Below are 25,006 nucleotides of genomic sequence, written 5' to 3'. Positions count from 1 at the left end.
ACTGCTACTGCTAAACCAGGACAGTATCCACCCCTTATTCCATACCATTCACGTCATGCTCAGATCCCACACTTTCAATATACCCTCACTCTCATCTCAGTGCACTCTTATCTTAGTGCACAGACCAATCCCTATAAAGCTGCTGAGTCCATTCGGTCCATGATGGTGGGCTCCATCTCTTGTAACAGTCTTTCAGAGCAGGAGAGGCCCATTGCAAAGTCCACCCCTCGATCATGAGTCCATCTCTATGTTGCATCTCTGCCCTGATGGATGGGCTCATCAGGCTCAAAATAATTCACCCTCCCCTGCAGCAGTTTCTGCAACTTGTTGTCGGGGACTCCACACAGCTGCCTTCCATCTCCGACGCTTCCAAAGCACTGGAGGGGCCCAGTGGATTAGATACTCGCCCATACTGTCCCACACACCGTGACACTCATGACTGTCCAGCCTTGGGGAAAACCTCTCTATCCCCCTGTATTGTCTAAACCCAGACAAGACCCCAACCTGACTCTGCTTAACTCTCGGGATCAGACAAAATGGTCGTGGGTAGAACACACTCTGTGTGTGTGCCAACATGGTGATCCCCATCACAATCAGCAGGCAGGTCCCAAGGGTACCCAAAGGCCATTCAAAACCTTCAAAACTCTCAAATGATGCTGCTGTACTTGTCACTGGGGCTGGTGTAGCTGCTGTGCTTGAAGGCTTTCTCACCACCAGCTTCTCTTTTTCCGAGTCCAGATCTTCCTCCTCTGCCTTGCTGGGAAATGCTGCGGGGTCTCCTGCATCCTCCTGGGGCTCAGGCTCATGGGGCTCGGCGGGCTGCTGCCAGGGAATGCTCTCGGCCGCCTCGGGGCTGGGCTCGGCCGTGGGGCTCGGCTCCTCCGCCGCCTCCTTCCCCTCCTCGGCAGCCGCCTCCTTCCCGGCCTCCGGCCCCGCTCCCGCCGCCGCTTGGTTCCCGGGGACGCTCTCCCGGGCCGCTTCGGCCGCCGCCGACTCCCGGGGCCGCTCCCCCTCAGCTCCCCGCAGCCTCACAAAGACGGAGGCGAGGACGAGGGCCAGGACGGTGAAGAGCAGCGGGACGGGCAGGTACAAGTCCACGGCCACGTCCATCCCGCCCTGCTGCCGGAGCCCGCCCGTATTACAAGCCATTACCATAAAGTACAATGAAACAAGAACCTTAGCCCAAGGCCCACACTTGATAAACACTAACACAGCAAATACCGGCTCCAAGCAAGCTACAACATACAGAAACTGTGGTATCAAAAAGAACAACTTTGAGAGCCCATAAATCAGCATTGTGCCTCAGTCTGATCTGTTGTTATCTCAACCCTTCCTGCCCCACGTTGGGCGCCAAAAAGAACTGTCGTGGTTTAAGCCCAGGCCGTAAATCAGAACCACGAAGTCCACTTCCCCCCCCCCCCCCTTTCTTCCCTCTGCTTCTGGAGGGACGGGGAGGAGAATCAAAAGAATGCAGCTCCCACGGGTTGAGATAAGAACAGTTTAATAACTAAGGTATAACATAAATCACTGCTGCTACCACTAATAGTAATAATGATAAAGGAAATAACAAGGGAAGAGAATACAACCGCTCACCAACCAGTACCTCACCCCCACCCCGCCATGATCCAGCCCTTCCGGGAACTCTCAGTTCTACCTCCTGGGCATGACGTGCTGTGGTATGGAATACCTCTTTTGCTAGTTTGGGTCAGGTGTCCTGTCCCTGCTTCCTCCTGGCTTCTCCTCCTCCCTGGTGGAGCATGAGACTCACAAAGTCCTCGGTCAGAGTAAACATTCTGACCCACAACTGAAAACATCGGCTTTATCAGTATTATTCCCAGGTCGAAAGTCAAAACACAGCACTGCACCAGTAGAAAAAATGACTGCTACTGCTAAACCAGGACAATCAGTTATCTGGCTTGAGATAATAAACAATGGTATGTACAGATAGAAGCTTACAGTTGAGGGACTCTTGCTTTGCAGCTATGTTAAGCTGACCGTTTGCAATTGTCTGACTGTATCCTTACGCATGTATACTGGGCTTTCAGTCCTTGTAGCTAAAGAGATGCAAAGCATAGTCTAAAGAAACCAAAAGCTTCTTTGTGTCTGTCTGCCTCGTCCCTTAGTTTAGATGAGATCTACCATAGTTCAGGTAGCTGGAAGTAGAGCTGCTGTGAACCTCACCTGCTTTTTGAGTTACTTGCTGTGTGACTTCAGAGACACCTGCACACAGTGATGGAAAGAGGCATTCAGCACACCTGATTGTACATGTAGTTGCTGCTGTCGCTTGTTAGAGGGTGAACCTCATGCAACTGCTACATAAAACCACATTCACATCACTGAGGTCTTCACTGACAACATTAAAACTGTGGCTACCAAATTCATTTGTGAAGCCTCTTACATCCCTAGCCATGAGTAACCATTAGTTTCAACAGGAAGAGGTCAGACTGTTCTGGAGCTGAAAGGGGAATTTCACAACTGTTGAAGCTCGCAACGAGTCTCAAGAGTAATGTTGTGCTCCAGAACTGCAACTTCTTATGTCTTCAGCCAGTTAAAAATCAGTAAGAGTGCAGTATGATTTTGCAAAGTGTCTTGCCACCTGGGTGATTTCTTTGGGGATGTTTCCTAAGCAGTTTAGATTACCCTTTCAGGTCATACTCTTAAACATTTACACTTAACTTTGCCAAAACGGTAATAGAAATGTCATCTTTGAGGCAGTTAAGCCATAAAGGGAGGGACTGATTTTCTAGAGAGCTACGTGGGCACATTAATTACCAAGGTTAATAAAAGGGTGATCTTTGTGTGCTCAATTCTTAAGTGTCCAAATGAAAAGACTTTGCAAGGGCTCTAATTTCCAGAAATGTTTGAAAAGAGGGGCCTCATTTTGGGCACTTGAAAACTGAATATGTTCAGATCACTTATGATGTTAATAAACGGGTCAGAAAAATCTTCCTTGGAGAGGTACTGGCAAATTCTTTCTCTCTGATAATGCTGGATTGTTATGTCATTGTTATGCTAATGTTATGTCATTGAAAAAAGCCCGATGAAGGCAGCAAGATGCTAACTTTAGAAATCTCAGCTGTAGTAAAAGAGTTAAATAAAAATTAAAAAAAGGGATTTGACAGGAAAGGCAAAAACACACAAAAAAAACCCCAACCAAACCAAATTCCCGCCCTAGCATGCCACACCACCTGGTCTGAGACGAGAATGACAAAAAAGCATCCAAACTTCCAAAAAACACCAACTAGCTCTAGCCTGACAGGTAAGTGAGCAATTTATGTATTCACCAAAGGATTGGCAAAGGTCCTGCCATGACAGCAACCTCCTCCCTAGCCCTGCTCTGCATAGCTGGGCTCTCTACCTATCCCAGTCGTAACCTGCTGAAAAGGAGGAGCTTTGCTCTGTCCATTCCTTATTTATAACTTGTTGAGAGCTGGGAGGGAGGGGTGAGCTCTCTGGTGCATCCTGCTGCTCCCTGCCCGCTGCCAGCCTTGCAATCACAACTACAAATGCCTCCCGCCCAGCATGGTGGCTGCCTTTGTGTTCTGGGGTTCCTCTGCCTGTTTGCAGTGGTGGAAGCAAAGACCAGAACTTATTACCTCGGGATTGTGGAAGAGTACTGGGACTATGCGCCGTCCGGGAAAAATCTGATCACAGGAGAAAACCTCTTACAGGACAAGTAAGTCACTGGGGGCCCTGATAAATTGAAGATGTATTGAGAGCTCCAAAGAGAATTGACCGATGTGGTTAATGTTGCTGTAAAGGTCTAAATATGGCACTTTTCTTGGTTTTCTTCAGATGATGTTGCCATAGGCGAGATTTCAGCTTCAAGGCCAGAGTAGACTGGCTGACTTCTCTTCCATCATGGTAGATCAAACTAGGTGATCTTGTGTATTTGAAAGTGGTGTTAAGGAACTGATATTTGTCAAAAAAGTATTAGATAATGGGCTCTGTGTGCTTTATGGAGATGCAGATGTTTTTGGGACTTGCTGTCCACCGGCAAATTGCAACTTTGCCATAATCAAGCACAGCTTTTTGCAGTAAGACATAGAAGTCTGTTCAAGTGGCGAAAGGTTTTAGGTTTTCTCCCTGTGAGACAACACAAGCTGTGGGACTTGGTATTAACACTGTAAAATTCAGATAAGTATGGTACCTATGAATGAGATACAAGTAGATGTCCATATATGTATGGAGACTTCCATTTAGGGAATCTATTTAACTAGGTGCTTAAACGTAGAAGGGTAAATGGTCATACCGAAGTCCAAGCAATCAGCTGCGCTGAAACAGGAGTGTACAGGTAAGCACAGTGATAAATTGTGCCTTGGCCAGTGGAAAACAGGCGTCTGTTCTTGTGCTTGCACTGCTGGAGTTGGCAACGTGTCCCTCACACACCAGGAGAGCTGGCCTGGACATTGAATGGGGATGGCACAGATCCTTGGTGCCGCTCTACAGCATGGGCTTCAAACATATATGGGAGTATTTTTAATTCACTGAAACTTTGACATACAAGAGACAGTTTGGGGGTCCTTCCTCTGTGCCTAGCTTGGGGTTGGGGTGGGAGCTGTGAGCAAGTGAGGAGATCCTAGTGTCCATACCACGTCTGGAGGCACACTGGGAGCTGGATGCTGTGTCCCGGGAATTAGAAGTGGAAATGTCCTTTCTCATTTTTCAGGAAATCCCAGACTTTTCTCTGGTGAACAGTAATTTCAGAATCATTCCCAGTTGGACTTCATAAAGGAGATTATTTTGCCACAAGTGGGAGGCAAGAAAGAGTTTTATTTTTCAACACACATTTATGCTTATGGTTTTAACAAGTAGATGTCCCAGATAGCATCCGAGTCAATAGGTGCTACATTTATAGGTAGAATTCAGGCTAATAATTGTTCCCAGCCTATGAAAACAAGCTGGAAAGGTTGTTCTTCAGTTGTGTTAAACATTTGGATTTATCACTTCCCTACTCTTTTTAGCAGAGGATAAATTTTTCCATTCCCTAAACAGAGGAAAGTTTAGGGAAGTTTCTCACTGAGCTAGTGAGAGGGAAGACCTCTCATCAGACATAGTTCAGCTTTAAGTGAAGAGCAGCAGCTTGTAAACCCACCCCAATACCATAGAGAGATTGGAATCTGTTCTGTAAATTGTACTTTAAAGCTTGTCTGCAGTCTGTGCCCCCGAACATCAAGTGGCACATTTACTTTAAAGTCCGTGACATAAATGTGGTGCCTTTTACAGGGCATGACAGGGAGGGAAGATAGTTTATGTCTTCAGTCATCACTGTAATGTAGTGATTACTGAATGTTAATTCCAAAGAGTTTACCCACAGATGATTTTAAGGTAGACTCTATATTCAAAGCTGGGGAGCTGTTTGCAATGAGCTCTGTAAGTGCAGAACAATAAAGTGATTCTTGTAACTAGTTTAGTCCATTTCCAAACTGTATCGAGCTGAGCCAGAATAAAGTGCTATATTCTGGAATAATAGCGTGTCTGAATAAACATGTGGACTAAATAGTGAACTGGTAATAGCTATTTTGACTATTTAGCTCTTTAGGATAACCTCTAAAGTAAATTTAAAGCATTATACTAATGGGTTATTTTTCAGCAAATTAATTGGTTTGTATGGATATTATAAAAAACGTAGTTCCATAAATAAACTGAAGGATCCTAGGGTAGAATCCTGTACCTAGGTATGGACAGGAATGCATTTTGAGCCAGCTGTGCTCTGCAAGCAGCCACGCTCATATTCGCTGAACCTAGCACTTCTCACCTTGTGATGCATTCTCACAAGCCCCCATCTGATGGGGCCCTATCCCAGTTATATTGATAGGGAAGTGAAGATAAAGAGGTTGCAGACAAACTGTTTATCTTTAAAAGAGTCAGCTCATACACATAAAGGAACGCTCCTTTTGATTCCAGCTGGTCCACAAAGATATAATCAAAACCACTTATTCTTCACTACTTAATAAAAATGCTGAATTAGCAAGTGTGTAATGGAAAGTGTTACGTTACCTGGATCAGATAGTGAGGTTTAAGAGGTGATTTTCAATGTTGCTGTGCCAAAGTCAATAATATCTTCCTCAACTTGTTAGTTGTTAGCAGAAAGGAGACTTCAGTAGCTGAGATATGGGGCTGGAAATCAGGTGAGCTGATTTTGGTACCAGGCACAGCTACACTCCTCTGTTCCCGCTGTGCTGGTGCTGAGTGAGCTGCCTCCAGAGCCAGGAGCTGTAGAGCTGCTTCAGCACCTCCCTGGGTGTGAGCTGAAAAGGCTTCCTCTTGTCAGAGCTGATTAATGCAGCCCTTTGTTAACACAAATATTCTGCTTGGATGCTAATTTTTATTAGGCCTGGTGTTGCTGCAGTGCTCAAGGGCCAGCCTACTCCTTGCACAGAGTTAGTATCTTGCTGGGCATCAGTGTCTCTTATGTAAAGAGAGTAATGAGTCTGTTCACCTCTGCCAATTGTCTTGTCTACTGGAAGCCTCCAGCTGTTCCACTACCACTCGTAATTTGGAGTGTTATGAATGAAACCAGAGCATTTCAGTCTCAGTTCTTCCTTCAAAGATTAAGCTGAAATGTTCTGAAGCACACAGGACTTTGGAAATCACAGATCTAAATTATGGCCACCGAGTCCAGGTGAACTGGGAAGGTGTTCAGCGTGCCCTCGCACCTGATAGAACTGATGAAAGAGCTGACATCATTAAAGCATGGTGGACTGGACACACAGGGTGCAAGCTGCTGTCAATGCTGCTGGACCTGCTGCAGACCTCAGTGAGATTTGGTAGGCTGGGACATGAATATTACTGCAGTAGGAGGGTGAGCTCAGACGCCTACTCCTTTTAATGGTCACATAGGCAATGGCCTTTCAAGAGAAAAATACACTTGGGTGTTGTGGTTTGACATATGGCTGTTTTTCCCTCCCTGCTGCGGCTCAGCCCTCAGGATTACAGTTTGATTGATAATCCCTTTAATCAATTTGGTTCTAGTTTATATGACAGACATTTAAATCTTACTCTGCTGGTGGTAGATTTTTGCTTGATATAACAGTTCATCCCTTTTCTTTAGGCCACTGATGCTGTATTTATCCAGGCCAGGTCTTGCACCCACCAACAGTAACGGGTGATTTTTGTTACCACAGCATCAAACACAATTTATGCAATTTGCCTATAAGGAGATCCCACCCAGATAAATGACAGTAACACTGTCGTCACAGGTGCTAAACTAATGGCCATGTCATCACGCGGCCAAATGACCCAATTGCATCAGCAGAGATGAGCATTGTGGGAAGGGTCAACATCAAAAGGAAATTCAAGGTAAAATCTCGGCTCTAATGAAGCCTGAGTTTTGTTATTGACTTCAGGGGAAGTAGAAGTTTATTCTGGGAGAGAAACCATTATAGCCATACTTAACTGGTGACACCTCAGAGCTTTGTCTAAGGTTTTATGGGTTTGATTGGCATCTTCCGTGGCTCATGTGGGTCAGAAAAGGCCTAAAACACCTTCTGAGGACATCGTGTCTCTTTTTTTCAAGGACAGACAACTTTGCTGTTTGATGCTCTGTGGTCAGGGCAGCATCTACAAATGTGAGTTGACACCATTGGTTCCCCTCCACTAGCCATTCCTCTAGCACGGACATTGGCCATCACAGGAGTCATGGACACAGTCCTGGCTTACTCCAGCCACCGGAAAAAATAGGAAGATTTCAGGAAAAAAACCCTGATATAAACCCAGCCATAAAGTATGTGTCTGCCCATGGCAGGGGGTTTGGAACTAGATGACCTTAAGGTCCTTTCCAAACCAAACTATGATTCTATGCGAAGAGGGTAGAGAGTAAGGAAGGTTTCACCACTAACAGATTTTAGGGAACAAACCCATAAAGATAGCTCTTTAAATGGCTGTCTGTGTAAAATCTACAGCATGTTAGTGGAACAATGGTAATTAAAGAGAGTTTGCATTTGCCTACAGTTGCACCCAGGAGCATACAGTGACTATTGGGCACGTTAACTGCAGCAGAAAGTTTGGGACTCCACATCTGGTAGTTATTTGAAGTACTTTTCATGGTGATACAGTGGCAAACAAATTCAACAGGCTTAAAAATGATACCGGTGAGAGATCTGGCTCCAGTCTACTGAGGAGTTTGGCCATGCATATTGTGTAGCGCTCCATTCCTTACTGCATACTACTACAGTAGTTTCTACAACTACTCATGTAGTTACTACATAGTACTCATGTAAGCACCTCTTGAAAAAGTAACCTCTGTTAGGTTGCAGCTGTGTTTCTTAAGATCAAAGGTAGCATAAACATGGTTGAAATGTTGGCAAAATAGTTTTCCTGTGTGATAAAAGAAATATGTGTATAAATTACTCTTAGCTCATGGTCTTATCCTGAGATGGCAGATTATCTGCATGTCCAGTCTTGATGGGAAGTAGAATCTACATGACACCCTTGTTTTACTCTTTCTCTTATTTGGAAGAGTCCTATGCTCATCATTGCAGGGACATGAATGTCTGTAATTATGTTCATACTTATTTTAAGGAATTAGAGTTAATTCCCTATTAATAACCCTTTGTCCCACTCGTGTATTGCCAACCTTTCTTGGAGCTTAAGAACTGCTGAGAATGGTCAACTGAAAAAATGAGATCAGGCACAGAAATAAAAGGCAGGATTTGCATGGCTTTCTTAGTCTGAACAAGATTTTTTATGCCATGATTCACAGCCTGTATAACTCTTTATGCAACCTCAATACTGGCTTGACTGGAGGAGATGGAGGGAATTTAGGAAGCTTGCATGGGTCCAGCTCCAGACGATTCCCTTTTCCTGATCTGACTGGCTGATCATTACAACTTTCTGTACATGAAGTGCAGGCTGACAACTGAGTTGGAGGGAGATAGTCAAGATTTAAGAGAGCAGCTCTTACAACCGCACAAGACCAAAAAGATGGAAGAGGTTCAGGCAGAAATATCACAAAGCCATCAGGAGGATGAAGCAGTTTGAAGTGAGCAGGGGAGAATGGAGAAGCAGAGAGAAGGTTTGTCTTCTTGTGAAAAGAGAGAAACGACAGACAAAAGATGTTTTGACAAGGGGTGACCAGTAGAATAGTTGCATTGTGACCACTGGATGAAAGAGACAAAGGCAGACTCAGAGAACTGGATGTGTTTAACCATTACAGCATTTGGAGAAACCACTACTGCAGTAACATATTGGGAAATCAGTGAATGGGAAAGAATGAAACAAGGGATGCAGTTGAAGGGCATGTTTAACTCAGTGACTGAGCATATGAAGTGTTTCCCAATGAAGCAGACATCAGAAGAAGACAGGGAATGGTGCTTGAGAACTGTTGTCAAAGACAGGAGAGGAAAGGTCAGTAGAACACTATCCTGAAGCCCAGAAAATCTCCAGGGGACTGTGGAGATGGTCTAAGGGATCCATCTGCAGGGTTTGGATGATGCACAGATATGAATGGCACTGGCATCAGAAACTTTATGGAGCACTGAGAAGCTCTCACTGAAAAACAGAAGAGGGATGGGGGGAATAGCTCTGTGATCCACTGATGGAGCAGCAGGGATCGTGGCACTGAGCCTGTGCCAGCTCCCTTGGACACATCTCTGGCTGCACTGTGATGCTGGGGAGGCATAACAGCCCCACAGTGTAGCCATATGCTCATGGTCCAGGCATCTGGGAGTGCAGAGGAGAGGTCACTCGTATCCATGCATCCTTTCAACCCTGCTCTGGTGAGACCCTATCTGGAGTGATGTGTCCAGCTCTGGAGTCCTCAATACAGGAAAGACATGGACCTGTTGGTGAGGGTCCAGAGGAGAGCCACAAAGATGATCAGGGGGCTAGAGCACCTCTGCTATAAGGAAAGGTGAGAGAGTTGGTGGTGTTCATCCTGGAGAAGAGAAGGCTCTGGGGAGACCTTATTGAAGTCTTTCAGTTCTTAAAAGGGGCCTATAAGGAAAATAGGGAGAGACTTTTTATCAGGATCTGCTGTGACAGGACAAGGGGTGATGGTTTTAAACTTAAAGAGGTGAGATTCAGGCTGGATGTGAGGAAGAAATTCTTTACAATGAGGGTGATAAAACAGTAGCACAGGTTACCCAGAGAGTTGGTGGATGCCCCATCCCTGGAGACATTCAAGACTAGGCTGGATGTGTTTCTGGGCAACCTGATCTAGCTGAAGATGTCCTTCCTCACTGCAAGGGGATTGGGCTAGATGAGCTTAGAAAGCCCCTTCCAACCCAAACTATTTTATGATTCTATGAGCTCCTAAGGCTGATACCATTAGCTCTAATGTGGGGAATCTTTCTGCAAAGGACTTAAAGCACTACAAAGTGCAGCACAACAACATTTGTAAAGAGGCAAAGAGCTATCAGCTACTTGCAAGGCTACGGTGGGCACCCAAAAGTCCTCATGGCTGAAACTGGGCAGTCTGGACACCTAGAGTAAGACTCACAACAACCAATCTGCTCTGTTACTGGGTACTGAGGGTAACCAAAAGGACGTGCCAAAAATACATGTCTGTATAGACAGAAAAACTGGGGTCTACCCCTCCTAGACAGAAGGAGCAGTGAGACTGAAGTCTCTGCACCCCAAGAAACTAGCAAACATCAGGACATTTTGAGTAGGAAACTCTTCTGTCCTTTGGAGAGTGTGGATCTAGAAGGAATGGAAATTCTGAAAGATCCTGAGTCTGTAATACAATGGTAAAGGCACCAGTGACATGTATGATTTCTCTCTCAGAGTTCATTGGTTGCTTTCTTTTGGACAATGATGAAACAAAACCCATAATTAACCAGGGCCAAGAGGCCAAGTTGTTCGTTTCATGCTGTGATCCATTTCTGATTCCATGACTTGCATTGCTTGATGCCCTGCACAGAAGAGCATCACCTACTTTGGGACTGGCTGCAGCTGATACCCATTGCTCTGACAGTGGATTCTGCAGCTCTGAATGGGTGGAGGGTTTAAATGGGCTTCCTTTCAGAAAGCTGGCACTAAAAAGACTTCTTTTCCTGGCTCCTAGCTGGCTTTGAGTAGGAGACAGGCACAGGTCTAGACAACTGAGATGCTACGGCATGGCTTTAGGCAATGAGAAAGTCCCTGGTGCCTAAAACTGCAGGGTTTTTTCAGGGTTATTCCTTGAACCTCAAAACCTAACTGGATTTTGGAATCCCAAATCAATGCCTTTAAAGGCGTTAGGCTCATGTCAAGCATTTGACAAAACCTGATCAAGAAGCGCATTTTTGAGTGGTACAGCTCTCCTGCAGGGCAGGCTGTATCCCAGGGGTGTGAAGTACTGCAAGAGTGTGCAATGTTGTCTGGCCAGAAAGCCAAGGGCATAAGGGCACTGTCATCATGAAGAAAGCATGCCACTGCATGGGGAAAGGTGCCACTGCAGCACCTCATTTACAATACTTGGTGGCTGATGAAATGGGAAAAATTCTGCTGAAAAATATCTCCTGAAAATCAGTACTTTCCGGGAAAAAAAAAAAATATTTTTTTTTCTAGGGAAAATTTCTTTTAAAACATTTTAAAAATTAACTCCTAATTCGAATTAGGGCATAGCCACATGAATGCATTGCCATGAGGTAAGGAAGCATGTGCATGTGCAGTGCACTGCTACTGACTCCACCTACTACTCTGTGGTAGTACTCTTGTAGCAGCTCTTTCCCCTAGGCATTGGAAGGTATCTTCTCTCAGTGAGCATGGTGTGATTTGCCAGGTCTTACTATGCATGCAGACGGTTACCACAGACCTTCTAATTCACTGAAAATCCAGATTTTTTGGTAACTCATTCTTTAACCACACTTTTTGAGTGTATTCATCTGACATACATTATTCTATGAAGAAGCACACTGAGAAGCTTCTGTTCTTTGCTCTCCATCCTAGCCAACTTATCCTGCTACAGCAGTATCATTGGCAGTGTTTTCATTTGTGCCAAAATAGGTCTTGTTTTGCTATAAAGCACATTATTCAATGAAAAAACATTCTTTTTGGAGGCTTTTCTATCTGGATCACTTCAGGGACTGGTTTCAACAGTGGTCACAGAATTGTAATGACCACAGATGGGGAATGATGTGAGTTGTGGTGTCACACAGAGGTGGCTTGCAAAGGGGGAACAGTGGATCTTATGGTGAAGAAACTATAGTAAATCACACCTTTCAACTCATGTGACATCCAACACTGAGGTTGCTGGCATTGCACAAAAGCACCTAAATAAAACGGGTTCAAGCAGGTGAATTGGCCAGTCAGAAAAACTCACTATAAACACAAAATCGCTGTATTTCTGCGAGTGATACTTCAGGAAAATTTAGCTCAGCTTTTTTATAAGCTTATTTGGAAGCATGAAAGCTCAAACAGTCTTCAGAGGATTCAAAAACTCATGGAGCAGCCAACTATGGTGAAATTTGTCTTACAGTCCATGGCTGGCTGTGTAGCAAAGGGATTCGTTTCCACCTTCTTTGTGTGGGATACTTAGTGATGAAGAACGTGTATCATATTTGTCAGCTGTTATGTGGAGAGAAGTAAAAACAGATTTTCTATCATAACAGAAGTGATGAGCATGGCTTTCCAGTATGATGTTATTATAGATAAAACGGAAAAACTAATTTCCATCTGTGTAAGAAATATTAACTGGGAGCACCTTTGCCTTTAGTTGGAATATTGGCCTATTGTGTGAGGTTCTTGTGTTCAGACTTCAAAAGATATGGAGAAATAATGGAAGAATTTCAGAAAAGAGCTTCAGGGAAGATTTGTGGCATGAGAATGTCAGTGTACTTGGTTTGTGCAGAAGAAGGGTAGAAAGTAATTTAGTCAATTAATTAAAACTTATGCAAGTGCCTGCATAGAAAAGAAGTTCCTGATGGTATGTGGTTTCTTTGATCTGAAAGAGGGCTTGATGGGAACCAGAGGTTGAAGTGTGGAGCCAGATGATATTAGGCTACAAATGCAATTCAGGATTTGAAGGGAGCAGGTATTTAATAGCTATAATATGTCAACCACTGACCTTATGGTGGGTTCTACATCACTTGGAGATGCTATAAACAGGCTCTGGAATGTAGAGATGATGTATTTAATGCAAAATATTTCCTGCCACTCCTCTGGAGTGTCAACATAGTTGATTATAATTGCTCTTATTTGGTTTTCTTTTCCTTCTGAACAGTCATGCTTTCAGATGTGACGTTTCAAACCTTTAAAAGAGGGAGAATCTGCTAAAACTGTATTGAAAGGCCTGAGTGGCTGGTCCTCAAGTGAGGACTTGTAGCAACCACGCTAAAGACCTGACCTGCAAGTAGGATGAGTGTTACTGCACAGAAAGGGGTTTGGACCCTGCTAACACTGTCCAGGTTTATGCCTCAGCTTCTATTCCACCAGCAATGTCATACAGCCCAGGGGACTACTTATGTACACTGCAAGCACCAGTTATTTGATCAGCTCTTAAAGGAGTTTTTTGGTCTCTAAATTATTTTCCCTTCCCACACTAGGTTTGCAAGTGTGTATGCGACAAGAGGAGCCAACCGGATAGGACGTGTGTACAAAAAGGCTGTTTTTAGGCAATTCACAGATGACACTTACTCCCAGGAGATCCCCAAAGCAGCATGGCTGGGGTTCCTTGGGCCAGTCCTGAAGGCAGAAGAAGAGGATGTTTTTATCGTCCACCTAAAAAACTTTGGCTCCCGCCCATACTCTGTGCATCCACATGGGGTCTTCTATGACAAGGACTCTGAAGGTAAAAGCTTGTTTGCCTTTTCCTCTCCTTTTCCCCTGGAGTAGCTAATATCGCAGCTAAAAGTCTTTCCAAGTGTTTATTGTTCTGCCCATTGACATCAGAGGACTTTAGATCACCCTCTCATAAACTCATCAGTAATTGCAGCTGATGACTAAAACCAGGAACAGCCTCGTCCCTTAAAACTTTTTACCACAAACCCTCGACGCCTGGGATAAACCCAGTACAGGAACAGGTTAGGTGGGTCTTTTTTCTTGAATTGTAAGTCACCAAAGCACCTTTCCTCCTTCCTTCTACTTTTCGCCTGTTTGAATAGATGGAGTTCTTGCAAGTAAATATTTTCCTCCCAGTAGGGCTACAACAGGCATATTTGAATTTTCAGATTCTCAAACCTATGCATGTCTATTTCGGTTAGAGCACTGTACGAATTTGCTTACATTCATTACTCTCATCAGTTTCCTGTATGTCCAGCCTCAGGGAAGATCTCTTGGTGGTCCTCTTAGATCGTCGTTTAACCTTAGACACTGTGAGAAGATGCACAGTGTTAGCCGACAAAAGGTGTAGATGACCAGTGAGAGTAAAGAACAAAATTAGAAAAAAAATAAGAGACTGTTAATGTATTTTTAACATTTTGTCTGCTGATAAATGATAGATTTGAATTCTCATCATTTTTTTGATATTACCAGAACTTCCGACTTTTTCACAATTTCTCAGTGTTTCTGTTTGTGAGTGCTGTTATTATTTTATAAATCTGTGATAAAATAGAAGAAATTACACATTTATTTAAGGAAAACAGTTAAGGGGGGGCCCCTAAAAGCTTCTTTTTTTTCCTTTTAATGTATTAGGAGCACTTTACCCTGATGGAACCGGTGGTAAAAGCAAAGAGGACGACTTTGTTGTTCCCGGTGGAAATTACACGTACACATGGCCAGTAAGGAAAGATTATTCCCCAACTTTGGCAGACTCAAACTGCTTGACTTGGATTTACCATTCTCACATTGACACACCAAGAGATATTGCATCTGGTTTAATTGGGCCACTGCTGGTTTGTAAAAAAGGTACTGAGCTAGAAACAGTGACAAAGCAAGCCCCTCTGCCAAGCTTGGCATCTTAACAGTCATTTTTGCTTACAGGTATAAACCTGATGGTCTAGAGTCTATCCCTACATAGCCCATAAAAAGGGGCAAGGAATAGCTGGGCCATTCCAGGAGCATCCCAGGGTAGGTATTGTAGCTCTGGGACAACCCCCTTCCTGCTCCCTTTAGGCTTCATAAGAGATTTGCCGCAGCTGGTGGAGGGACTGCAGCATGCTCTGTGGCCAGCCAGTCATGGCCAAGACAAAAAATAAATGATCCCAAACTGAGATCATTTCAGGACAAGCAAAGGACTCATTGCCCAGGAAATGAAAATAGGGCTGGGCGGGTGACTTTGGCATTGGCATTTACATATTTGAAATCCCAATGTTCTTCGTCATTTTTCCTCCACACAGATTATTTATCTATTTTTGCTCACAAGTTGTTTATCATAGCCATACAGGGATGCACGCTGAACTGCTGAGGTGACAACCTGTCTCATGTCCTTTATAGCCTGCTGATTCTGTGCTGGAGCCATCAGGGACCATGTACCCGCTCTCTCCCCTCTATCTCTGCTGCCTTTTTTCAGTACTTCCCACAGTACAAAATCAGCCCTGACTTTATATACAGAACATATAAGTGAAGGTTTTGCACATGGAAAAGATAAATTCTTCAATGTGGGAAGAATAGGCCTGTTCTCCAGCTTAACTCACACAATTAAAGTGTCTCAGACTAACATTCTCCCAGAGAACCTCTGAATTCTACAGAACTGCCTGAATATATGAAACTGAGCCAATAACTATGCAATAATACATGAAGCCAGGAGATAGCACATTCAGAACAGTCCTAGCCTGAAAGGCTAGGTTATCTGCATGTTTGGTCTTGCATTTATCAAGGTGGATATCTGCATGATGCTACTGCTATAGTCCTCTGTCCAGTGGTAGTGTGTGGCTCCTTTACAGGACTGACAGCAAGGCTCTGGGTCTCCCTTCAGTAGGAGACAGGGGATGCAAAGGTTTCCTTGTGTTTAGAGGTAGACTGGGTGATTGGATGTAGTCTAAGCCTGTCAACGAGTATTAGTAAACTGCTCAGTATCGCCACTCCTATAGTCTCAGGTTGGAGGGTGAGCCACATTTGAATGGCCATTCTGAGAGTATGGTTCAGCAGTCACTTCAATGCAGCAGAACTGCAACAGAACTTGTCTCTCCTCAATTCCTGGTCAAAATAAAAAGTCACTGGTTTCTGGCTCTACCAGGCCCATGACCTGTCTTATTGTGTAGACACAGAGCTGTTAACACTGACTAAAGAGCAAGGTTGGGTGCAGTGGTCCATAGATGGGGGAAATAGGACTACAAATATTGGCAGGTACTTATGCTTATGTCAAATTAAAATGATCCTGAAATATCAGCTCAACTTAGACAAGATGAACTACCTTCTGAAGGCTCTCATCTGTTCAAAGTCTTTTGGAGGAGGGGCAAAATTAGGTGAGATTCAAAATCAGGTGCCTATAGATCATGGGCAGAACACTGTCTTTCCTCAAGTGCTCCAAAGTTATTGTCACTTTTAAATTCAATCCCCTCCAAGGCTTTTTTTATCACTTTCCTTTTCGTTTGCAATTTAGGAACTGCAGATGAGACCTCAATAGAAGGGACTGGTGCTGTTAACGCTTTTGCCCTGATGTTTAGCATTGTAGATGAAAACTTCAGCTGGTACCTTGATGAGAATATAAACACGTTCTGCTTAGAACCAGCCACAGTTGACAAAGAGGATGAAGATTTTCAGACCAGCAACCGAATGCATGGTGAGCAGGGCTCTTGAGCAAATGGTGACCTACAGCAGAGACCAGGCTTTTTTCATTTCAGTAGGACTTTCTGTCCCTTGTGATGTCCTTTACCTGTATCAGCAAGGAATGGGGTCAGGATGTGGAAGCAGTGTTGATAAAAAGCATCTTCATAAATACAGCACAACACACTGGTTTGCAGAAAGGGGATTTGGCTTTCACGCCCAGCTCTACCATTTGTTTAGCATTTTCTCTTGGGCAACAGATTTAAGCCATTTGGTGACTGTTTGACCAGCTGTGAAAAGAGAAAAGCAAGCCGCAGAGCACTTGGAGATGTGTGTGTTGGAAGAGGTCAGGCACTGGAATGGGTTGCCCAGGGAGGTTGTGAATGCTCCATCCCTGGCGGTGTTCAAGGCCAGGTTGGACAGAGCCTTGGGTGACACGGTTTAGTGTGAGGTGTCCCTGCCCATGGCAGGGGGAGTGGAACTAGATGATCTTAAGGTCCTTTCCAACCCTAACTATTCAATGATTCTATGACTCCATGTTCTCAAATGGCCTTATTGATGGTGAGCTGGCTGGTACAACCAGTCCTGTGATCTAGATATCCATTGGCCTATAGTATGTTGTGCCATTTGGAGATCCGGTGTAAGAAGTTAAATCCATATATTTCTCTGTATTTTGGTTGTTTCATGGAGCCTAGGAGCTAAAACATTATGCAAAATATGAGTCTTATTCTCCTAGTGTCCTGATACACTATCAGGCGTGGAAGCTGAGGAAGAGACAGCTGACTAGACTGATTTGACTGATATTGTAATTTTCAAATCCAAATTGCTTAAGCCTGGCACATAATGGCATATTTATGACTCAGAATAAGAGGAAATAGATTACAGACATGTTAAATAGCTGCAGAACAAGTTAACTTCTTTATCAGGCCTTTTTGGTGATGACTTGGCCTTTGCCAATCTTGATACCACCCAGGAAGCTTTTCACAGACCCAACCAGAGAATTTGGGTCCTTTGATCATGCAGAGCTGTAAGCTGCATGTTCAAAATGGTACTCTTCATCAAGGAGCCTGTGAGGGCCTTGTGGGTATTCAGACAGTTCCTTTTCTGGGCCAGGAAAGGATCACCCTTAAAATTGAGTCAGAGGCACTTGGCACTTCTCTTTCATTTCTCATAAAGTCTCATACTTTTGTTTCTAGCTATTAATGGTTATATTTATGGCAATCTCCCCGTCTTGGAGATGTGCGCTGACACTTCCGTGTCCTGGCACTTGTTTGGCATGGGAAGCGAGATAGATATCCACGCTGCATATTTCTATGGCCACACGTTCACCAGCAGAGACCAGAGGGCAGATGTCATTGGTCTGTTCCCAGCAACGTTCATCACAGCGGAGATGACTCCTGGGAACCCGGGGAGGTGGCTGATAACGTGCCAGGTTAACGAGCACTTGCGAGGTATGCTGCTATAGATCCCTCTCATCCTTCCAGAAGTTCCAGCCTTTTTTATGCTTGGAAAAGAAAACTGAGAGATGTTTCCAGAGGAAGCAGGATTTCACACCTTTTTTTTGTGACTAACTGAGCACTTTGGAACTATTTCACCAGATAAACATCATGAATATGAGTTTAGTCACCAGTGGAGATTACACATGTTGGGCCAAATCTTCAGCTAGTATGAATAACTTAGCTGTGCAATTCATATGAGGAAGGCTTGCTAGACCCAGTGCTGACGCCATGCTTTCTGTGAGCGATGAGAGGAGCCTTCATCATCACTTTTTGTTGTAAATAAGAAAAACATAAAGAAACACATAAAAATAAAATAGAAGCCACGCCACATAAACCCCACATAAGCTAAAATCATGCCAACTGAACGCTTCATAGCTTTTTTCTTTACAGAAATCAGACAAAAATGGGCAGGGTTTTCAGAAACCTTCACATGAAGGAATTTGATGATGATGTGGTATTTATGTGGTGTGATAGCCCAAAAGCACATACCAAAAGCTAGGTCTTATGACAGCAGTATATGTATAATGTAGAATTATTATATCAGAGATGAATTGGAAGAATTTTTATATCTAAGAACTTGAACATTGATTTCAGTGGGATTTGCATCAGGCAAAACAGACTTGATTCTGGCAACCAACAAATCTCTCCAGTCTGGTAATAACCAGCCTCTATTGCAGTGAAAGTCAAGGGAAGATGATGCCATTTTGCACACTTCAGGAGGCACTCTCACCCCCAAAATCATTCTACCATCCTTACCCAGATTAAAGAATTGAGTAAATAAGCCCACTAATGAGTGTCATTGATGTCAGTGGGTTTACCTGTGGCATAAAGTACCACCTTGCAAGAGAATGGTGCTAGCATCTTCCCAGGTAGAGGATGTCTTTAAAATTAGCAATTTTCCCTAGTATTTGTTTCCAATCCATGCAGCTTCTAAAGAGTTTTGAATGTGCATTTTTATCCATGAGATTGCTGACTCTGCAGCTGGCCAAGGACTGTCTCCAGACTCTTTCTCCTCGCAGGTGGCATGGAGGCACTGTACGATGTTCAGATCTGCCAGAAAAACCTGTCTCGGCCCTCACCACCCAGTCACAAGAGGAGATATTATATCGCTGCTGAAGAAGTGCTCTGGAATTATGGACCTGACGGTTATGATAAATTCACTGGGCAGGGTTTGAACGCCACTGGCAGGTAAGCTTTCTAGTCCTCTCCTGATGCGCTTTAATTTCAGGAGTCAGGGTGAGACTTCCCCAGTGATTCACCAGGGTTAGGTCCTGCACTGTTATTAACTTTAATTGAAAGGGGCAGGGAGGACTGTATTTCAACAACCTTGCCAGGAAGTTAGATTCGTAACTGCAGTGCTTGGAGTTGCCTTCTGGAAGCACTTATCTTGATCCATTAAGTCCATGGAGAAAGTGAGCCCTTTGTACCTTTGTGAGGTACTCAAAGTTCAACAGAGTTAATGGAACTCCTCAGGCAGCTTTCACACTTGCACTTGGGTGTATCTCAGAGGTGCCATAATGGCAGATCTCCCCCCCTTTTACTACTGATGAAGATGATTTGTATTACAGGATCTCTTTTGATAATAAGGATTAGAGACACACTGTATGCAGTTAATGGCACAGGTGTTGCCCTAAGGTAGTTAAGGGTAAGTTGACATAGACATCTTCCTAAGTAAATGGGGCTAAACACATGAAAGCCTAACGTACAATGAACGTCCATTTGTTAACTAGTTTATAATTGTAATTCAGATCAGTAATATCTCCCTTTGTCTGCTAGAGAAGTGTATGCAAACTAGCAACTTGGGGGGGTCATTTCTCTTGTGTCTGGACTTATAACTTCATTTGAAATTAAGGCTTCTGCCTGAACCTCCAATTATTTAACCAATCTGATTTGTTAATTCCACAGTGAATCTTCAATATATTTCACTCAAGGGACCGACAGAATAGGAGGGCAATACTGGAAAGTTCACTATGTGGAATATACTGATGCAACATTCAGTAAGAAGATTTGGTCAGAGGACATGAAGCACCTGGGAATACTTGGTATAGTGAATATTTTCCCTTCCTGCCATTATGTCAGGTTTGAATGCAGATCCACTTGAATCCAGAGGGGAATTTTATGCATGCAGCTGGCAATCTCTCTGTCTTGTTTAGATGGAAATATATAAGAGGGTAGCTCTACTAACACTTTCTCTCACTCTCATCTTTTAAGGCCCTGTTATAAAAGCTGAAGTGGGAGATACAGTGCTGGTTACTTTTGTCAACAAAGCCAGAAGAAGCTATAGCATTATGGCCCATGGTGTAAGCTTCAGCAAGCTGTCAGAAGGAGCTCCATACATAGATGGTAAGTTTTGACTGTACAGCTCTATCGTCACATCCAGAATACCTGAATATAAAGATCTTCTGTTGCTCTGCAGGTTTGCCCTTTATGTGGATGAGCACAGAAGGGATGATTTGATTAATGTGTATCTACCGTACATGTCACAACCCATGGGACTCCCCAGTCTGCCAATGTGCTGGTTCTTCCTCCTGGACATGTACTGTAAAGGCCTCTAAAACTCGATGAGGTCCATGTTAAGCAAAAGTCACAGGCAGAATCCAATTGATATTAATTCTAATCTCTCTCAAGTGCATTCAGTGGATCTCTTCTGGACATGCTCCAGAATCAGGAAGCCAAAGATCTGGCACAATGCACCTGCTGGGTCTTTGAATACGGCCATCCACATGGTCTGGGTTGCTATACTCATGATTCTCTAATCCAGGCTGGGCATTGCCCTCGCTTCACTGTCAGGATAGTCAGTGTCGGAGGCAGCTTTTATCTGATTGGCTTGGAATGTGAAGCAACGATAATCCTTATTAATCCTCGTAAATATGTAAACACTCAAATGGAGCATTCACCCAAGGCTTCCTTTCATTTTGTACAAGAACAAGATCTGCATCTAAATGTTAAATGTCACATTTAATTGGTAGGCACCATTTTTAGTCAGAAACAAACCCTTTAGAGGGGTGAAGTCCCATTTACTTTGAACATGCAGGTCACCCTCTGGAGATGCATTCTGTCTCCATCAACTACAAAAGAAGCCTAAAGTTTGGGTGAGAGACTAAGACAGCTCAAGTCGAGTGAGCTGAATCCCATCCATAGTGCTACAAAGATAATACTGTGGTCTCCGAAAAAGTTTTTGCTGCATTTGTAGCACTGAAAAGAAAGGTAGGTCTCTTGCCTAATTGCTTTGTTTCTACTACAACACATCAGAAAGAAACTCATAGGACATAATTCCTCTCTGAGAACTATGCTAAGATAATTAGGTCAACATGTAAAACTCATAACATCATACAATAAAATCAATACAAAAGGCTTTATTAAATTCTGTTGTCTCCACTTGCTGACCTTGCAACACAACAAATTTGCCAGCAGGCCCCAATGCATCACGAAATTGGTTTGAGTTCAGCCTTGAAGTTACCTGCACATGTCCTAATGCCATCTGCGTCAGATGTAGCTCCCTGGTGGAAGCGCGGCTTCCGTCTCCTTGCAGTCCTGTCTTGCTTTCATTTAACACTCCCCAGTGTTAAACAGCACCCATCAGCACTGCACGCTTCGGGGTGGAGCAAATTCAAACCAAATCCTACAGTTCAGTAGCAGTGTGCGCTGCACATCTTTGGTATTGTAGGGAGGAACCTGACTCCAGACGCATCAACAATCTTCTGCCCCTTCTTCTCCCCTTGAAACCCTTGTGTGCTGTATTTCCATCATATCTATTATATACATGTAGAGATCCTACAAGGGCTGTAGGTTTACACTGAAGGTCAATAATTTTTCAGAGGCTGTGCATTGACTGAGTACATCTTCTTCATGTGAAATACTGCGCATAAATGTACCTACTGACATCTACAAATGTTTGCAGGCATCTTTTTCTTATAGTGGTCTCAGGAAATACTCTTCCATATTGAACACTGTTGCAGGACGAATCCAGTAATATCAGATATGACAGAAGCAGTACTCTTCTTTCTATTGTGCTTTTCAGCAAATAGTATGTGTTCATATATAATACTGCTATTTTCATTACTGTTTACATTTTCTAGAGGATTCTTTCGGGGTATTAGAGAGCAGTATTAGATTGGTAAATGCTGATGCTGCTGCCAGACATATCTGACTGTGTTGGGGAAAATCTATTCAATGGATGCTTAAGCATTAAACAAAATTCCCGACTTGATCTTCCTCATAGCAAAGACCAGAAAGGTGACTTGGCTCTTTTTTTCTACACAGGGTGCAGGGCCGACCCCTTTTCCCAATTCTCCCTTCAAGTCCCTTTTGTAAGCCCTCTTTGAGTGGATGCCAGCATTCTTTTACAGTGGCTAAACTACATGAGTGATGCTAAATCCACCCTGTGCATGGCAGCAGACAATGGCCCAAATCCTTTAACAGTAGCTTCCAAAAAAAGCAACAGCAACCACCCTGGGAAGACTTTGACAGAGGTTCCTGTGCGTTGCTACAAAATCAGAAACAATTACCAGGATCAGATTGGGTTTGAATTTCTAAAGAGCCACAGTTGCAGCTCTGATCACTGATGTAGTTGCTTTGCTGGTGCTTAATGAAAAGCCAGCGTCTGTGTTTGTGCCACAGATGAACCTCATGATAGGGCAAGTAAGCTGCAAACATTAGAGCAAGCCAGATAGCATTAGAAGGTGTCTGAGTGAAGCAGCTAAACTGGCTCTATGGCTAAATGGGCTTGGTTGTCGCCATGGCACAGGACTCAGGTGAGGTGTCCCCAAGGCATAAATGCCCAGAGTAAGGGATGGTGCCCAAGCTGTGGCTGCAATGGGGAGCTGGTCCACATAAATCAGCAGCTGTGTCTGACTCCCAGCTAACACTTGTACTCAGGAAGACAAAACCTTCTCTATTTTCTCTCCGCAGGCTACATGAAGCCAGGAGCCCATGTTAAGCCAGGTGAAACCTTCACATACAAATGGAGGGTGCCTGAAAATGGAGGTCCAACAGAGAGTGACCCCCCATGCCTGACCTATCTGTATTACTCAGCAACTGATGCCGTCAAGGACACCAACTCTGGGCTTGTGGGGCCTTTGCTGGTCTGTCGGAAGAATACACTGAATCCCGACGGGACACAGGTGCCGAACGTGGACATCTGATTGCCCCTAACAGCAGGGTGGTGCACTGGAGTGGGGGGGTCCCATATGGGCCAATTTGCCCAGCTCAGTTTTAAGAAATTAAACAAATGGCATTCCCAGGGTAAAAGCTGACCTAACGGGATGGTTAGGAGGAGGAAACCATAATTCCCCAGTATTCTGGCTCATCCTTAGGTTTTCCATCTTTTCTATGCACTGATTGGCAACAAATGTATCTTTTCACCCTACGTAAGTAATGGACACTTTATTTATCCTTTTGGTATATGGAAGAGTGCCAATCCCTGTCTCTATAAGGACATAGTGAGAAAATGGCTGCAATTTTTTGGGGGAAAGAAAGTTTTGCTAAAAAAAGAATTGCCTGGGTAATTCTGCACAGATCGATTTTTAATGGCTTGGCTTCCTTCTTGGCTACAGAAAGGAGTAGACAGAGAATTTTACCTCCTCTTTTCAATCTTCGATGAGAATGACAGCTGGTATCTGCACAAGAATATCGAAGCATTTACTGGAGACCCTTCAAAAGTAGATGAAAATGATGAAGATTTCAAGGAATCCAACAAAATGCATGGTATGAAATATCTAATATCTGTTAATGATACCTTTTATTCAGTCATATTAAGAAGATGAATTGGCAGGTTTATTCACAGCCAACTGCGGTGCACTGGGGATGAGGTGGAAAGCCGTCAGTCAGCTTATGGCCAGCTCCTGATGCCCTTGGAGTGCATCCTGAAACCCCAGTCACATTAGCAATGAATGCATTCACTTACCAGCTATGCCTGGAGAAAGGGAAGAGTGTAGCTTTTAAATACAACACTTGAGTCTATAACAAGGAGTAATGCCAGCGTCAGGCATCAATTGCAGAAGAGGCCAGTGTTCACTGGTGCTTTGAATTTCACTGCTGGCCTTGGCAATGACTTGGACAATGACGATCCACCTGCTCTGCTCTGCAGCTCCCACTTGGGTACTGACCACCTCTGAAAAAGGTGAATGGTCAATAGTGTTTTACAACATCACTTGTGAATGTAAGTATCTGACTCCAGGATGGACCTCCTCCAAGTTATTTTCAACAAACCACGTAACCTCTCTTTGCTTTAGATTTCTGAAGAGCACTGAGAGTATGTATTGTTAGAGAACCTCTGGGCTTTCCAGACCCATCTATTTTATTCTTCTATCATTAGGCAATATCTTATACTGAAGTTCTGTTCTGCCATAATATCTTTTACCCAATGATCACAGAGAGCATTTGAGGATTAGGGAGTTTAGCCTTTCTCGTGAAAGAAAGAGGTACATTTTGAAAGTAAAAGTGGAAATAAAAGGTCAAAATCACATAAAAAGGTTCCATCAGAACTGAATTTATAATGTGGACTCTTTATGGCCTACTCCATGGCCTTAATGATTTGGTTATACATTCTCCAGGCTGAAAGGAGGTATCTCATTTATATACTTCACTGTGTGTGTGTGAGGCGTCCCCAAAAGCTTGCATGAGAAGTGCTACATCACTGCAAAGGGCTATTATAAGGTTTTACAGGCTAAAAAATAAACAGGTAGAAGTTCAGAGTTTATAGGAATAGCATTACAAGATTATTTTGGTGTCATCTAGTGCTACCTCTGCTTCACAAAATGCTCTTTGAATTAATGCTGTGACTTGCTGAGTCATGAAGTGCATCACCATCCCTGGAAGTGTTCAAAAACCATGCAGAGGAGGCCCTCAGTGACATGGTTTAGTGGTGGTCTTTGCAGTGCTGGGGTAATGGTTGGACTTGACCTTAAAAGTCTTTTCCAACCTGGTTGATTCTATGG

General features: G+C 43.7%; 1 protein-coding gene across 1 annotated transcript in view; it reads left to right on the top strand.

Moving 5' to 3' along the window:
* Positions 1–3,506: 3,506 nt before the first annotated feature.
* The window catches only part of HEPHL1 (hephaestin like 1), a gene marked incomplete at both ends in the record, with an annotated part of 32,459 nt that continues 10,959 nt past the window's right edge, over positions 3,507–25,006 (top strand). The window contains 10 exons of the mRNA XM_080613571.1: positions 3,507–3,676; positions 13,470–13,714; positions 14,557–14,769; positions 16,406–16,585; positions 17,766–18,020; positions 19,088–19,256; positions 19,974–20,110; positions 20,280–20,411; positions 22,980–23,191; positions 23,624–23,774. Coding sequence (XP_080469697.1) covers positions 3,507–3,676; positions 13,470–13,714; positions 14,557–14,769; positions 16,406–16,585; positions 17,766–18,020; positions 19,088–19,256; positions 19,974–20,110; positions 20,280–20,411; positions 22,980–23,191; positions 23,624–23,774 — 1,864 coding nt within the window. The remainder of the gene's footprint in view (positions 3,677–13,469; positions 13,715–14,556; positions 14,770–16,405; positions 16,586–17,765; positions 18,021–19,087; positions 19,257–19,973; positions 20,111–20,279; positions 20,412–22,979; positions 23,192–23,623; positions 23,775–25,006) is intronic.

The sequence above is a fragment of the Psittacula echo genome (assembly GCF_963264785.1).
Source record: "Psittacula echo genome assembly, chromosome: 3".
NCBI lineage: Eukaryota > Metazoa > Chordata > Aves > Psittaciformes > Psittacidae > Psittacula > Psittacula echo.
Note: the sequence above shows the minus strand (reverse complement) of the source record. Positions and strands in the feature narration are given on the sequence as shown.